At 37.7% G+C, this 17,119-nt stretch overlaps 1 protein-coding gene across 4 annotated transcripts; it reads left to right on the forward strand.

Moving 5' to 3' along the window:
• Positions 1-12,009: 12,009 nt before the first annotated feature.
• LOC125211452 (RING finger protein 10) lies at positions 12,010-17,061 on the forward strand. Of its 4 annotated transcripts, XM_048111251.1 has the most exons (10): positions 12,011-12,235; positions 12,690-12,739; positions 12,935-12,940; positions 13,037-14,215; positions 14,447-14,535; positions 15,034-15,136; positions 15,281-15,385; positions 15,930-16,035; positions 16,457-16,615; positions 16,702-17,061. In XM_048111251.1, the coding sequence occupies exons 1-10, from the start codon at positions 12,088-12,090 to the stop codon at positions 16,857-16,859; spliced, it is 2,103 nt and encodes a 700-aa protein (XP_047967208.1). In that variant the 5' UTR covers positions 12,011-12,087; the 3' UTR covers positions 16,860-17,061. The 4 variants fall into 4 exon arrangements, with proteins under 4 accessions (XP_047967210.1, XP_047967208.1, XP_047967207.1 ...); XM_048111250.1 differs by having other exon boundaries at positions 12,935-14,215; XM_048111252.1 differs by lacking the exon at positions 12,935-12,940.
• The last annotated feature ends 58 nt before the right edge of the window (positions 17,062-17,119 follow it).

Consider the following 17,119-nt stretch of genomic DNA (forward strand, 5'->3'; position numbering starts at 1 on the left):
AATAAATAATCAAATAGAACAAAGCCAAACGTTTACATCATACATTCGGGCATACCCGAGGAAGTATAAGAGCTATAGCCACTAGTTGGCTAGTACAAAGCAACATAGTAAAGACCAAGAAACGAACAACACAGGGCAAGCCCCCAAAAAAGGACGATCATAGTTTAAGTCATCCATCTAAACCTAGAGTGGGCGGGCCTCATTAAAACCCCTTAGGGGGAAAAATCCCATGGGATGAAACTCCCCAAGGGGAAAAAGAGTACCCTAATGAGTGGCTCAAAGTGCGTCGAATACCAAAACATCCAAAACTTGTGAACTCCATCATCTGTCTGGAAGGTGGAGAATAACCTGCTCATGTGAAAATGTGAGTACAAGATGCTGTAGGTAGCTTCTTTGATCTCAAAGATGACCCTAGCTTCGTCTCAAGTTTTTCCATCAAAGATAATCTTGTCTGGGTCCTCCAAATGATCACCACTGTAGCCATGAGTGTAATCCTCTTCGCCATCTGGACAATCTGTGAACCTTGAATCTGTCGTCCTGCCCATTTGATGACACTCCTAATCGTCGTTGATCTCCTTGCAATGCCAAGCCAAAGCATGATCTTTCTTCGAACTGCCCAAGTCTTCGAGCACTTGAAGAAAAGATGATCCACTAATTCCTCCTTCCGGTGATCAACTTCATTCAATAGTGGATCATTAGGTGCTTCAACTCGAATAAGACTATAAAAAATAGCACAAGCATTGATGATCTTCACATGCATTTTGACATCTAAAAAAGACACTTCTCTAAGAAATTTTCATCGCTTTTTAAACAGTCAAAAATCTCTTTCAATCACATTCCTACCAGTTGCATGTATAACTCTCTGAGATTGTATAACTCCTTTGGATTTTATGGATTATTGCCTCTATTGGACCAATCATTGAGATGATATCGAAAACCTATATGCCATAGGTACATCTTACATCTACCAAAAAGTACTTATCTATAAAACAGCAAGTGAAACTTGATTATTAATTTAGGCTTAAAAATGATAACAAAGGGAAATAAATAAAATTTACTAACCACAACATACACTTGGGAACTATTAATAGATCTTTTCCAGTAAGCGCATCACGGGATGCAAAACTATCCGCTGCAGATCTTTCTCATCCCGGTGAAATATAGGTAAACCTCAAGTCACGAGAACGCACGGTCAAAGCACTATTTGTCATCCTACCTTTCAATTTCTATACCTTCCTTGACCTTTCAATGGAACACTTACTTCAACATGTGTTCCATCTAGTGCTCCGAAACAGTTCTACAAACTATTAAACATTCGAAGTGTTATGGTTTCCAATAATAACAATTTTGACACCTATCCAATTATAATATGAATTAACATATGAAACTTTAATATATTTAGGGCAATGAAAACATTGACCAAAGACAATATCTTAACAAATGTCTTCCTACGTTCAATATCATTAAACAATAGCCTTTGCAATTTCAAGTGTTGAACCAATCATCTGAAATTTTGATATTTTCAAGTTCATCCATTGTAAACAAAGGATGTCCAAATTAGTAAATCGACTGTTAACCGACACTTTTACAATTTCGGCGAGGAAATCAGGCACCACCAAGCGGAGTCAGATGTACAGCTTTTGTGCAGCCGATTTTTTAAGGAACCGGTGGTTTTCATTATTTCAGTGCGGAACACGGAGCTGACGCGAGTTTAGGGTTTTTTGACCAAAACCCTAAACTCGAGTTGCAGGTGGTGTCAAATGGCTTGCAAGGGGTGGCATACGGTTTTTGACCAAACCCACCGGTTTTGATAAAAAAAACCGCCATAATTTAGTTGAATGGATGATGCGACCCTCGTTACGGACGAGACGCACAACCCAGGAATCGACTAATCGGACGCTGGTGCAGATTGAAACAAAGAAAAACCAACATAACTTACATTTATGAGGACTTCCTTCTGATATAGTTCATCGTATTCATCTTGTGATATATGTCTGTCGTGAAAAGGAGAGATGGGATGATTCCCAAATCCCATGAGTATAAAACCTGGGAATAGTGAGCTCGCAGCCTTGTATGGAATAAGGCCAATTGAGCACAGACTTTACGCATGAAGGAAATGTTTTACTATATTTTTGCAAAAAGAGGCCCTTCTCAAATGGAGTGGCAAAATTCTCTTCAGACTGAAACAGGAAAAGAACAAAAGAAAAATATTTTTTTTTAAAAATCATTAAAAGACACACTTAGACACGTAATAAGTACTTATATGTGGCCTAAATCTGTGTTTGATGATACAATGTGTGAATTGGTATTGGAAGAAAGGTAACCTTCTTAATCACCGGTTTCTTGAATCTTAGATATGGGTTACCGTGATTTTTTATGCTGAAGGGTGAAGAGGAAGACAGCGGTAGCATATTGAGAAAGAGAGAGATCTTGGATACTGGAAGAAGGGATATCGTGACAGATGGTGTCAGACGGCTTGCAAGGGGTGGCATACGATTTTTGACCAAAACCACCGGTTTTGGTAAAAAAACCCGTCATAATTTAGTTGAATGGATAATGTGAGCCTCGTTACGGACGAGACGCACAACCCAGGAATCGACTAATCGGACGCTGGTGCAGATTGAAACAAAGAAAAACCAACATAACTTACATTTATGAGGACTTCCTTTTGATATAGTTCATCGTATTCATCTTGTGATATATTTACATCGTGTAAATGGAGATGTGATGATTCCCAAATCCCATGAGTATAGAACCTGGGAATAGTGAGCTCGCAGCCTTGTATGGAAGAAGGTCAATTGAGCACAAACTTTACGCATGAATGAAATGTTTTATATTTTTGCAAAAAGAGGCCCTTTTCAAATGGAGTGGTAAAATTCTCTTCAGACTGAAACAGAAAAAGAACAAAAGAAAAATAATTTATTTAAAAAAAAATCGGTAAAAGACACACTTAGACACGCAATAAGTAGTTATTGAAGGGGTTGGCAGCGGAAGCGCTCACATAAATCAATTACATAATAATTCTGATCTATTTAGCAGATTATTTAGACAAATTCTATTCGCGCAACTATCACATGTATCATACTCATAACTCAAATAAATCATGCTTTAAATTAATTAAAACCTAAAACATGCTTTTCTACGGTTTAGCTATTTTACCTTGATGATTCTCCAAAGAATGAAGATAGCTAGCGCCTTCTCCACGTGAAGATCCTTAGTACTAAACCACGGATCTTCTGTCTGGTTCCCGGACTGTAAAGCGATATCAGGGTGGGCTGACCTCACCAAGTATACTAGGACTTAAATAAAGAAGACAGAAAATCAATCCCTCGAAGAAGAGGAAAAATCGTCCTCTACTAGAGAGAGAGGGACGAAAATTTTGATGGAAAATTAAGTGTGTTTTCTGTCTCCTTTATTCTCCTATTTATAATAAGTCACATATTGGGCCCAGACAAGGATCTATGGAAGGTTTTGGATATGGGCTCCTCCAATTAACAAAAACTTGACTCAACTTATTTTTAACAAAAGTATACCCGCAAGTGTACGGGGCTAATGTAGCAAATAGTAAGTAAAGAGTATCGTATCCACAGAGACAATCAGTGTCAACCTAATTACCACGAACCAACCTCAACTACTATCTAGATGAATCGGAAAGTTTGGGTTTTCTAAATCTACTTAAAAGCAAGGTAAAAACAATTAAAAACAACTAGAGAACTAAAAGCAAATAAGAGAATACGGATGTAGATCAAGGATGAGGAGAGTAGAATCCTACGGGATCGGCAACAACTATCCTATGCTCAACTAGCTTCCTAACTATGCCAACAAAGGGTCTCAAGGGTTATTAAGCTATCATTTAGGTAAAACTATATCTTTTCTCAAAGCATATAATTTGTAGATTGCTACCTAGAACCGAAGTCTCCTTCCTAGAACTAAGACAACAACTCCTAATAGCTCCTAAGATACTTAGCTTCATTCAAAGGCTCAAATCTCTTGATTATATTGGCAGAGACGTCAATTTCTTCTCTTTCAAATTAAACTACTCACTTCTCAGTTCTTGTAGTAAAATCCACATGCATTTATAAGGTGATCAGTCAAATAAATGTATAAGCACAGAAGAAATCAAAAGAACCACATGAGCCAAGGCATAGAAAAAGGAAATCAATTAAACACAAGAATCATTGTATCTCCCCCGTAGAACTCTATGAAGGATTTAGCTACTCATGTTCAACACAAAAGTCAAAGAAATATTCAAAAACATTGTTTGAACAAGAATAAAACTAAAAGTAGAAACTCCTAGAATTGGATTGGGCGGATTGGAGGTCTCGTCTTCAATCTTGCGATGAATACTCGTCCTCTGCTCGTTCTTCTCTTCTTCCTAGGTGAAAAAGTAGTATTTTTGGGGTTGAAGGCGTGTAAGTTGTGTTTGGAGGCGTTTCCTAGGCATATATATACCTAGGGTTGACTTTGGGCCCAAAATAAGCTGTCCGACGAAGCTGGCGGGTTGCCAGGTTGGGTGTGCGTCGAAGCTGGCGAGTCGCCAGCTGCTTACGGGGTTTTTTTGTCTTTTGCTGGCGGGTCGCCAGGTTTGTTTGCATGCGAACCTGGCGGGTCGCCAGCTATGTCACTACTCTGGGCAGTCTTGGTAAAACGGTCATAACTTCTTCTACCGAACTCCGATTGAGACGTTTAACATATCCACGCGAAGCTCTTTTGAAGACGAAGAGAATTGTATGCATTATACGCGAATTGGACTTCAAACTCTCCAGATAAGCTGTCTCGAACATTGAGCAGCTGCACATCCACATATTTTGTACATTTTTCTACACATTCTTCACAAAATGGTCAAAGTAGCTATAACCATATCTCAAAGTACACAATATATGATTAAAACCGAGTAAAACTACCCTCTAAAATCATGTAAAATCCAAGTGAATCACTTTTTACTAATTAAATTAAACTCAATTTAATATAAGCTTATAATTGGAATATTACGAGCAACCACTACAGAAGTAATATTGCACTCCCCATCCAAATCCAAAATTATAAGTACTTCGGGTTTCCATTGCTTGATATTTATTTCTCGCGCTTAAGATAGAAACATCCATTAATTAATTATTGTCTGCTATGGACTTAATTAATTAATATATTATTCATTCCAAGAGATGACTCAGCAATAAAATCTTATTTATTATTCATAAAGTAATTAAACTTCAACTAGCTAGGTTTTGAATAATAAAACCTTATATCAAGCTTCTCTTGAGGATGTTATCAAACGAGACTCACCTCGTGCACGATTCAACATAATAGCAATCCTAGCACCGCTAGATATTAATCACCACTACCCAATATACCAGGCTTATTGGGTTGCGAAAAACCCGCACCATTTGGTAAGTCAAAGTAGTGCATAATCAATATCGTATGCTCAATGCTAACGTACATTGATTAAGAAACAATAATTTACGAGACCTCGTCTTTCAGTAGATAGCATAAAGACATGTCTCGCTGTTAGATCCAATTCAGTGTTATACCACACCAACGTCATCTTATTTCAGTAAGGCTTAGAAATAATCGGACTGACATTGCAACCTTTCACGATAGGTAGTCTAAGCCTATCTAGGTTGTGAAATTCTTCTTTTTCTTTGTTCAGAACTGACCGTGTTACCTTAAAGTGAACGACGCCCACAACGGTCTACTAAAACCAAGACTTAGACTTTGTTAAGTTACTTATACATTTAAACATGTAATAAACATCCATTAAATGTAAAACATAACAACATTATGACAAAAATAATATGTTTATTCCTTTGGAAAATAAAATAAGAGTTTTAACAGTATTCAATCACTCGAAATGTGATTTCTAGTATACAAACTCTAACAGTTATATGTGGCCTAGTGTTTGATTTCCTAGATAATGGTGTTTGACAATACAATGTGTGAATTGGTATTGGAAAGGTCACCTTCTTGACCACCGATTTCTTGAATCTTGGATTGGGGTTACCGTGATTTTTGATGCTGAAGGGTGAAGAGGAAGACAAGGTGTGCGGTAGCATATTTTGAGAAAGATAGAGATCTTGGATACTGGAAGAAGGGATACAATGAATCTTGATGCTGAGGGATGAAGAGGAAGACAAGGTGTATGGTATCTTTGTGTATCTTTGTATCGCAGTTAAATCAAAGAAAACCAAAATTTTTTATGCGACTCACTTAATGGGCAAGGGCCCGTTGAATCAAGGCTAAAAAAGAGTGTTTTATTATCATGGTAAAGTGAGTGATAATAATATGTTCAATACTATATCAATCTTAAATTACGTGGAATTTACTAATATAGCCCTCAGCCTAGGAAATATAGAAAAAGTGAGAGGATAGTTTTGGAATTTCCTACTATAGCGTGACTTTAAATAACAAATCAAACATATGATATTAAGGACTATAGATAACATACCATCACTTCAAACACCACAAATAGAAATGGAAAACCAAGAAAATCTTTTCAACAAAATAATTGTGTTCTTATCTAATTGAAAGATAAACTTCAATTCAAACACACCCTAATATTACTATGTGTACTTACAAAAAATGTACTTCTCCCGTCTCACTCTAAGTAGAGTATTTTCTATTCGACACGATATTTTCTGTACATTTTTATTTTGTGAGTTGAGTGGAAAAAAAATAAAGTACAACTCATTTTTTTTCATTTTAGCACAATTTAGCATTTGAATACTGAATAAAAATAGATTCATCAAGTTTTTAATTTCAATTATTTCAGTGTAAATGAATTAAAACTTGCATATCGGTGATCAAATTTTGCCAAGGGTGTTTTTCCTTTCCATTTCGTGCAAGTTGTTCTTGGCCAAACAGTCAGAAGTACACTGTCATGACTCATCAACGATATTCTTTAAACATTAGCTCTAAGAGCATCCCCATCCGTGCTCTTAGTTAAGAGCACGGAAGTGGGCCCGGACCCACTTTTACTGCTTGTCCTTAGCTAAGAGCACAACACCCACATCCGTGCTCTTAGCTAAGGACAAGCTCAAGGGTCCCACCATTCTATTATTCAATTTAAATAAAAACATTTTCACAATATTAAAATGCATTAAAATATCCGAAATACTATTACAAATTACAAAATAATTAAAAATTACATAATTAAAATCCTAAAAATTAAAAATTACACAAATAAAATCCTAAAAATTAAAAATTACACTACTCGTTGCCGAATTTCGCCCAAATGTGATTGATTAGATCTTTTTGTAGCTCAGTGTGGGCTCTTGTATCGCGCATTGTGTGTCTTCTTTCCATCCTCTCGTTCACCGTCGTATGCACACCTCGACGTGGGGAGACCTCGCGGTTGAGCTTCCGGCTTCATCCTCGTCGTAAAAGTTACCCGCCATCGGTCCTTCGTCAGCTATAATCATGTTGTGCAAGATAATGCACGTGTACATGATGTCGGCGATATTCTTAACGTACCAAAGCCGAGAAGGGGACTTCACAATGTTGAATCGGCCTTGAAGGACACCAAAAGCTCTTTCGACGTCTTTCCGAGCAGACTCTTGACGCTGCGCAAAAAGAATCCGTCTCGGCTCTTGTGGATTGCTGAACGACTTCACGAAAGTCGACCACCTTGGGTAGATACCATCGGCGAGATAGTAACCCATGTGGTATGCATTTCCGTTGACGGTGAAGTCGATCGCCGGTGCTACACCATTCAAAACATCATCGAAGAGTGGTGAAGAATATAGCACGTTCAAGTCGTTGTTGGATCCGGCAACACCGAAATATGCATGCCAAATCCATAGGCGGTAGTCGGCGACCGCTTCAAGGATAAGCGTTGGGCCGCCACCTTTGTGGCCGCTTAAGTGTTGCCCCCTCCAAGCAGTCGGGCAATTCTTCCACTTCCAATGCATGCAGTCAATGCTGCCTAGCATACCGGGAAAACCGTGGACTGTTTCGTGAAGACGAAGCAACCGTTGACAATCGTCGGTGGTGGGTGCCCGAAGGAATTCCTCGCCGAAAGCAGAACGAACGCCGTCGCAAAAACTCTTGAGGCATAGGATTCCAGTTGACTCACCGACATGCAAATACTCGTCGAAGAGGTCAGCCGTTTGCCCAGTAGCAAGTTGTCGGATGGCACAAGTACACTTTTGCAACGCCGTGAGACTTTGCCGACCGGTTGCGTCTGCACCTTCTTGAAAGTATTCAACGCGGGTGGACAATGTGGTGACAATACGCATAAACAACCGTTTTGACATGCGAAAACGGCGCCGAAAGTAATCTTGTGGATACCGCGGCTGGTCGGAAAAATAGTCGGCAAAGAGCCTTTCATGGGCTCCCTCTCGATCACGAGGGATGTAGCGACGTTTTGCTCTAGTTGGTTGAGGAGGAGGGGCGTTGGCGGCGACATAGGCTTCATAGGCGGCACGATATTGTTCATAATATTCTTGTTCTTCGCGCTCCGCTTCCGCAATGAGATTGGTGAAATCCATTTTTGAATTTTTTAGAGAGAGTTTGGAAGATGTAGATGATTTAGTATGAAAAAGTATGAATGAGAGATAATTTGATGTGAAAAGTGGATGATGAATGTGTGTAAGTGGATGATGAATGTGTGTATTTATAGATGATTTTGGGATTAAAAAAAAAAAAATTCACAAAAATCCAAAAAAAACGTCTATAAACGGCTCTATTTTTTTGGGAATCCAAAAATATTTTTTTTTATTTTTTGGTATTCTTTTGAATTAATTATGAATTTAAAAAAAAAAAATTAGAAATCGAATTTGCCAACGGCATAGCCGTTGGCCAATAAAAACACGCCACGTATGGCTGCTCAGCGGCACGGACGTGCTCTTAGCTAAGAGCAGCGCCGTGCCGCTGGCACGGACGGACGAGCTCCAGCGGCGGACGGACGAGCTCTGTCCAGCGGCACGGACGGACAAGGCGACGGACGAGCACCGCTGCGGATGCTCTAAGTATCCATTGATAGATCTCTCTTGCTCTTTTTCTTCACTGGATTGCAGTGTCGCATTTAATTTCACATACGATAGATAAATGATCAAATCTTTTTTCGCAAGCCTTTAATATGTACACCTAGTGCATTGTATTTAAAATACTCAATGTTTCTAAAAATGGAAAGTCTCTTTTTCACACTTTACTTACTTTTTCTCCTTACGTCTTACGTTACTACCTTTTCTTCATATCTCTATTACTTTACTTACTCTTTCTCCATATCACTCAAACTTCACCTATTTTTTTTCCTTCTCTCTTACTTTACCAAATTTCTCATTAAAACTCGTGCCGTCTACAAATGAGACTATTTTTTTAGACGGGGGAAGCAATATTTTATTCTCAATGGCTGATTTACGCATTTTCCAGCCAAAACAGGCTCAAGTGGCATTTTTGTGAATTTCTCCACGACTCTCTCATTATATTAGTATAGATTAGTATAGATATAGATTCAATTTTTGATTCAAAATTGTAGATTTCCCTCCAATTTTATCTATAAATGCCTCATCTATCCTCATATACAACTAATTTTTTCAACTCACTTTCCTTTACATTTATTAAAATTCGTGTCGGGTTAAAATGGAACGCATATTTGGGACGAAGGGAATAATAGAAAGTGATTGAAAATAATTAGTGAAATCCATAAATTGACCTGGTCTATATTTAATACTCCATCCATCCACGGTAAGAGTAACATTTTGTCATTTCAATATGTCCCGCAATAAGAGTCGCATTTCAATTTTTACTATAAATGGTAAATAGATCTCACATTCCACTAACTCAATTCACTCACATTCTATTATAAAACCAATATAAAAAAGTATGCTCTATATTCTACTAATTTTTCCAATTCACTATTATATACATTTCTTAAAACCCGTGTTCACACTAAATTTGACTCCAATTGTGGGACGGAGGGAGTAAATATAAAAAAAGTGAATAAAAAATTTAATAGGAGTCTACTTTTATACACTTATACTAAGAAAATGCGAGTAAAAATGAGTTAGTATTATATAAGGCCCACTAAAAGTGATAAAAATGAAGCGAGACAATTAATATTGGATGGTCCAAGATGGAAGACTATGACACATAGGGGCGGATGGAGTTATAAATTAAATTGTGAGTTAAACAAATTATTGAATCATAAAGTTTATTACCAAAGGTAATAAAAAGTAAATATGCCAATATTAATGGACTAACATAATAAATTAGTAACAGATAAAGGAATACGACTCAATTGCCAAGGGATGGAGGGAGTATGAACTCACCAATTTTGGAACAGTTAAACAACATATTATCCATACACATCATTTTATTTACAACTTACATCATTACACTACATTACTAATGACGTGGAGCTCACTCTCCACTAACACTACTAATGACGTGGAGCTCATTCTCCACTAACACTACTTACACTACCATTTATCTCTTTCTCTTACTTTGCCAATTATACATTAAAACTCGTACCGAACCAAATGTTCATACTTTTCAGATATAGGGGAAATATTTGATAAACACTAACAATTAAAATGAATTATAGAAATAGTGACGTGGAAATTGGGACAGGCTGATGATGGACTGGATAATAAAATGTTGATGTGACAAAAATGGAGATAGTTGTCCACTATTATGAATGACCTAATGTCTTGGGGTGATAACAACACACGCAACTTTTTAATTAAATAACCCACTTCAATTGTGGTATTTGGAGTGATAAATCTTGTACTCATATTTTCTATAATATCCGTTCCACTATTACCACATGTTCTTTTCCAATTGTCTTTTTTTTTTTTTTTGCAATATTGGACGTTTGGAACTCAGTCTAGCGGTGACTATTTTGATAGAATGTCACCTGACTTATCCGTGGATTCAACGACCCTCCGCAAATTAAGTTTTAGAAAAAATCGATGTGTTTCTAGTGAGTGTTGTGATTGTTGGGATGAAAAAGAGTTGTTCTTATTCTTATTTTGGCGCGCGAATGGTTGAAGATAAGTTTGCAAATTACAAATTAAATATTACATCCCACACACTGGGCATCACATCCGTGCCACACTACCCCATCACCTCACGGTTGTCTTCCCTCCATCTCCCACCGCAAATCCATTCCCTCAAAAGCCAACAGTGATAAAGAAAATCCAACTATCAACAAAATTCAAATTGGACACACGCTTTCTTTGCACCTTCTCTTTCGACCGTTGTCAACAGACACAAACACACACACCACATAAGAAAAATATTGTCAAACTACGCAAAATACATGGTCAGATATAAGAGAAAAACGACAACAATGCAGAGGAAAAAGCGACTATGGTGTGTTGCAATGAGAGATAGAAGATATTACATCTACTCTAGAGTGTAGCATGAAGATAACAAATCGTAGTCGTCGGGATTCATTTTTGAGACGATGAGAGAGAATAATTGAAGAGAAATTGAAGAGATGTGAAATTGGAGTGTGTGAAATGGTAGATAATAGTAGTGTTTAAATAAGAAAAAAAAAATTCAAAAAATTCAAAAAAAAAAAAAAAACGAAACGCGTTCCCATCATCCGTGACCTATCGTCCGCGTCGTCCACAATGGCGAAGGATGAGTATCCTCCGCGCATCGTCCGCGATGCTGCAGTGACGGACGATGCATCGTCCGCCCCATTACGGATGTCCTAAGATGTGAATTTTATGCTATATATGAAATCGAGAATTTTTCAATAAAAAAAATATCATGTGATGTCTTCTTGCAATCAATTTCAATCCATCCCTCAAAATCCATATCTCAAAACTAGATCCGGCTCGATTTTGATCATTTAGATCGATTCTAATACATCTAGCTGGACTTATACATGGGTCAAGTTCGATGATAGTATAAATTCCATAACTAATCCATTTATTTCACTATTATATATTGGTGAATACGAAAATTGGAGAAGATTTAGACAGAGTACCTGCGCGGGGTCCGCTGGTATACTGCCGCGTGTCCTCTCTCTATACGTATATTGAATATATATACATATCGAAGGAAGCTAGAGAGATAAAGAGGCGAAACTCGCGAAGCTGAAAGCGAAAACATTAAAATCCAAAACCAACCGGAATTTTCATGTCCATCTTGCCCTCTCTGAATCACGGTTCAACGTCGTCATCGTCTTCCTCAACATCTAAATCTTCTTCTTCCAATCATGGATTCATTAATCGCCAACAAAACCTCCAATTTTCTGCTTCTCCTCCGCCGCCCTCCCATCTCTCAGGTTTTTCATCCTTATCTCTATGCTCTTTCAATATTCGCCTGCTTCTATTGGCTATTGAACCCTAGTTTTTACTTCTGCCACAGTTAATTAAGGACTTGTTTAATCTGGCCAAATTTTGTTCTAGATTTGATGCGAATTAGCTCGGAATTATATATTGGTGCTTATGAATAGGTATATAAATCTCAGCGGAGTATAAACTGGGCTGTTGAATTCCCTGTTGAGTCAGATATCGAATTTTTTATTGTTTTATTTTTTAATTCAAGTATATTGGTGCAGTGCAACTTTTGTAGCTTAATTCCTTATTTTGCTCATCCTACTTAATGATTCATGAGAAATGTTGCAAGCTTAGTTTGGGGCTTGAGAGATCATATGATTCCAACCGCTTCTATCTGAATGTTGTTTAGTATCCTTACATGTTTGTAAATTTTTAACTCACCTCTTTAAGTTATTTCAGGAGGACAAATTTCTCCATCTGCACGCAATCGAAGTGGATCTACTGAAGAGGTACTGAAGTTCTATGGTTTCTGTCTCATTAATTTTTCTAGACACAATGGTTTAGTGGTAACTAACTGCACTAGTATGGCAATGCAGAACTATTTGGCCACTGAAACTAGTTTTGTTTTGTGCATGCCAGTGTTAGCAAGCAATGGATTAATATAGTTATGTGCCTATTGATTTAGTATATTTGTATTCATTTAGGTGAAGGTCAGGGAGAGAGTCGAGAGACAGAACCATGGAAAAAGTCCAGTTCAGCAACATGATTGCACAAACTCACCTCCAAAGGATGCTGCTTATTTGCAGGTTGGATCCTCTGAACGGCCAAGCAAACCATCTGGAACTGTTGTTTCATCAAGTGTCAATCAGATTGCTGCATCTTCGACTTCACAGATGAGCTCTGGGCATTCAACTGGAAAAAAAGCTCAGGCAGTTAACTACAATCACTTGTTAAATTTCCATTATGATCCTATTACTGTTTCTCGTCCGCAGTACAGGGCACCTCCGCCACGAAGACAATCAAGGAGAAAACCTTACAACAAGGACTTATTTTTTCAAGCAAACTACAAGTTTGTTGTGCTAGATACTGGGAACTATGCAGCTGAGTCTATTGACCCGGACAAGATGTTATGTTGGGAGGATATCATTTGCTTGAAATACTCTACTCCTTTTCCTGCCCAGTGTCCAATATGCTTGGATGATCCCTTATGTCCACAAATAACTTCTTGTGGTCATATCTATTGCTTCCCGTGCATTTTGCAATACTTCTCCATGGGCGAAGATGATCCTAAAGTAGAATGCTGGAGGAAGTGCCCATTGTGCTTCACAATGATTTCAACAAAAGAATTGTATACCATCCGCATCGAGAATGTTAAGCAGTACCGAGAAGGTGATGAAATAGACTTTGTGCTATTAACCCGTAAAAAAGACTCATTCAGTTCGTCAGTTAAAGATAATGAGAACATCAATATTGAAGATGAGATTGTGGATTCTTTCTCAAAGTTCACATTGACTTCTGATGTGGCACTGTCTGTAAGAGAAGCAATGTCTGACCTGGATAGTTGGATAGCTAAAGCTGACTCAGGCCTAGTTGATGACATTGAGAAACTTCCATATGTTTGTGCTGCAATGGAACAGTTGAAGCGAAGAAAGAAATATTGGAATGAGCATTGCACTTCTAACTTTGACAGGGCAAAGTATGGATCTCCTCCTACTGCAGATGCCCATGCCAATAATGGTGCTTCTGGATTTGCCACTCGTGTAATATCTCCAACTAAGAATGATAAGTCGGACCGTTTTGGTAAATTATCTCCAAGTAAGGTGCTCGATGAATTCCATGCACCGGAAGTTACAGATATCAATGAATCTGTTGGAGATAAGGACATAGCTTTATCTTCTTCTTTCGATGAAAATAAGATGTATCCACAGGCACCTTCTAATGGCACAAAGAAAAGCACAGAGGGAGATTCATACAATTTCTACCAGGTATTTGATCTATCTGATACTCCTACCCTCCCCCTCCCCCCTAACCCAGACGTGTGTGCACACACACACACACACAGCTGGTAAGTAGACGAAACTTCATATCTGAATATATTAGGGACATCTAGGTGACTAGGTGTCTGGGTTATGTATGGGAAATCAACCATCCCAGCATTCCATGAACTTCTTTCTTAAGGGATGCAAGAAAATCATTTTGATTTTTTTTCTGCATAGGCTATTGATGGTCAGCATCTTATACTTCATCCATTTAGCATGAAGTGTCTTCTACACCATTATGGTAGCTATGAGAATCTTCCTACCAGGTATGCGATTACTGTTTCCTTATAGCTCCTTATACTGTTTAATTTTTTTTCTTGAAGTCGATGTACAAGCAAGTGAATCAGGATATCAGTTTTTATTGTATAACTTCTTAGTATTTCACAAAGATAATAAGCTTCTATCTTCTCGCATGTATTTCTAATATGAAGTTAAACTGCTAGCTATTGGTAGCACATTACCAGTATACTGGATTATTCTCATTCAGTTTATAAAATTTAATTGATAATAGTTATGTTTATATTATCCTTTTCCTATGAGTTTCTTAATGATATTACTGTAAAATTAAGAGCTATGGACATGTAACCATTCTAGTTTCTTAATGAGACTTACTAACATATTGATGCTCTGCTGACTGCTATCATACACGTCAAGTTTATTTTGATATGGGATTTGGAAATATTGTTGAATGTAAGAGCCACATTCAATGATCATTTTTAAGTGTTATATTTTGACCCATCATATGATGACGGCTAAAATTGCAGAATCTCTGGGAAGATCTTACAGCTGGAGACAGTGACACAATCAGAGGCTATGAGGCGACGCTATCGCTTCTTAAGTCATTTCTCCTTGACAACAACATTTCAGGTGATTACTATAAGATACTATTCACTCTCACAAGGGTAGGTGAGAACTTTTGCTTGTCATTTTGTTGGTTTTCCACTGTGTCTCATTGCTGACAATCTAGCTAATATTGAATCCATCTGATGCCAATCATGCACTTCTTAACAGCTTTGTGAAATTGATGTGGGTAATCTATTGCCTTCCGAGTCCCTTTCTCCTTTTATGGATGAAATAAAGAATAGGGAAAATCAAAGAAAGCGACTTGCGAGGAAGGTATACCTAAATCCCTCAAATAAAACTATTTTACAGTTTGTCAGAAACTCTGCTTGGTGTTCGTTTGTATATTTGCACCTTTTCTGGTAAGTTGGTTAGAGTACAGAATTTAATATTTGACTTGGGGTGTGGGAGCGGACGTATGAATGTGGGCTGGTTCTTTTGCTTTGAGGATGTTGGCTAAACTTTCCAGACTAACTGATCTGCCTCTTGATATGCTACTCATTTGCAGTGGTAAATCTTATACTGAAGAAATAATTTTCACTATTTTGCACTAGGGTAGTGCATACTGCGGATGCTTAAAAGAAATACAACCTCTTTAAGTATTTAGTGCAAGAGGTCTTATGTCATAATTTTGAAAGGTTGATTGAGTATGCTTCAGTACTTCATTGACTATACATTGGTCCTTGGGAGAGTATGTTTGGTAGCAAGACATGTCTTTTATGATTATGTTTACATCACATCTGAAATTTGTTTTGATTCTTGGCATCATGATTGCCATGTTTGGGCACTCATACTATGAAAGTTGGTATTTTGTATATAGGAGTTGAAGGACAAAATCAAAGCTGAAGCTGCAAGCAGTCAGTTTGCACCTGTGTCTTATTATTCGCATGATGCTGCCCCTAGCTTCTCCACAGATGATTTTGAAGGTGATAATTTATTCCCTGGATGATAAAAATGAGCAAATGACTTGGTATGGAGGTTACATTCTAATTGCTGAGCTAAAGTTCAAAATCCGGACCAACTAATATTCATTAGTTTAACGTAGATGTTTGGTTTACTTTACTGGTTTAACCTTATAAAGTAAATGGATCCTTGGTTAAGCATTTCAATAATGAGGCTTCTAATTTTTTGATTGGCGAAAGTAGTGCTAAACTGCTAATAATTTACGGAATGAGTAGTAAACTAGACGGTTGTAAATTGTATCATATAGACTGATATGTCTCACCCAAAATTTAAGCTCAAGCATATTTGGTGCTTTGGGTAGCCTTCCCCACCAATTATGCTTGAGCTTATATTTTGTGAGTTCTCATCATTATGAATTGATGGATGTTTTTCTCCTGCCCTAAGCTTTGGGAAGTCCTCCCATGATATCATCATCTGGCCCTTCGACTGCTGGGGAAAGGCTAACGTTTTCGAGTGTGGCAAGGCTTGGTTTTGCTGCTGCACATGATTCTCCTGTTCAAATTACCCCAAAATTTGATCCCCCTCATGACTCCGCTGCAATTGGTAATTTACTATGTCCTCGGCATCAGATCATGACGTTTAGTCAATGATTTAGTTTTTCGAGTGCTGATTGTTGTCCAACTATGCAGGGTGGAAAAATAGTGGCGCCTCATTTGCCAATGTAACGTCTAGAGCAAAACAAGACGAAGCCTCGCGTATGGCTAATGCGAATGCAAATGAAGTTGGGAAGAAAGGAAAAAAGGCTAGCAGAGTATTATTGTCCACATCGGGTGGACGCCGCTATTGATGATGATGATGTCCTTGTATAAATCTTTATGCTTCTTTGACATGGGAAAAAACCGCATTTTTTTAAACATGTTTGTTGTACTAGGATTCTCTCTTTCAGCGATTGTTACCTGACATGGTTAGAATTATCTGTGTCGAATGATATTGTGCTTATGCCTGAGATTATTTCTATATGCTATACAGCAATTTGGTATTCTGAAAAAGTAAGATTGTTTTCTAAAAGCTAACCGTTTGATTTGATGTTTTTAGTTACTACTATCA

Source organism: Salvia hispanica, chromosome 3 (genome assembly GCF_023119035.1).
Source record: "Salvia hispanica cultivar TCC Black 2014 chromosome 3, UniMelb_Shisp_WGS_1.0, whole genome shotgun sequence".
Classification (NCBI taxonomy): domain Eukaryota; kingdom Viridiplantae; phylum Streptophyta; class Magnoliopsida; order Lamiales; family Lamiaceae; genus Salvia; species Salvia hispanica.

Bases quoted from the DNA above. Each gene is read 5' to 3' on its own strand.
- LOC125211452 (XM_048111250.1), top strand. From the start codon at position 12,088: ATGTCCATCTTGCCCTCTCTGAATCACGGTTCAACGTCGTCATCGTCT. The intron at 12,236-12,689 runs GTTTTTCATCCT...AAGTTATTTCAG, and splicing joins GCCGCCCTCCCATCTCTCAG to GAGGACAAATTTCTCCATCT. The intron at 15,386-15,929 runs GTATACCTAAAT...TTTTGTATATAG, and splicing joins GAAAGCGACTTGCGAGGAAG to GAGTTGAAGGACAAAATCAA.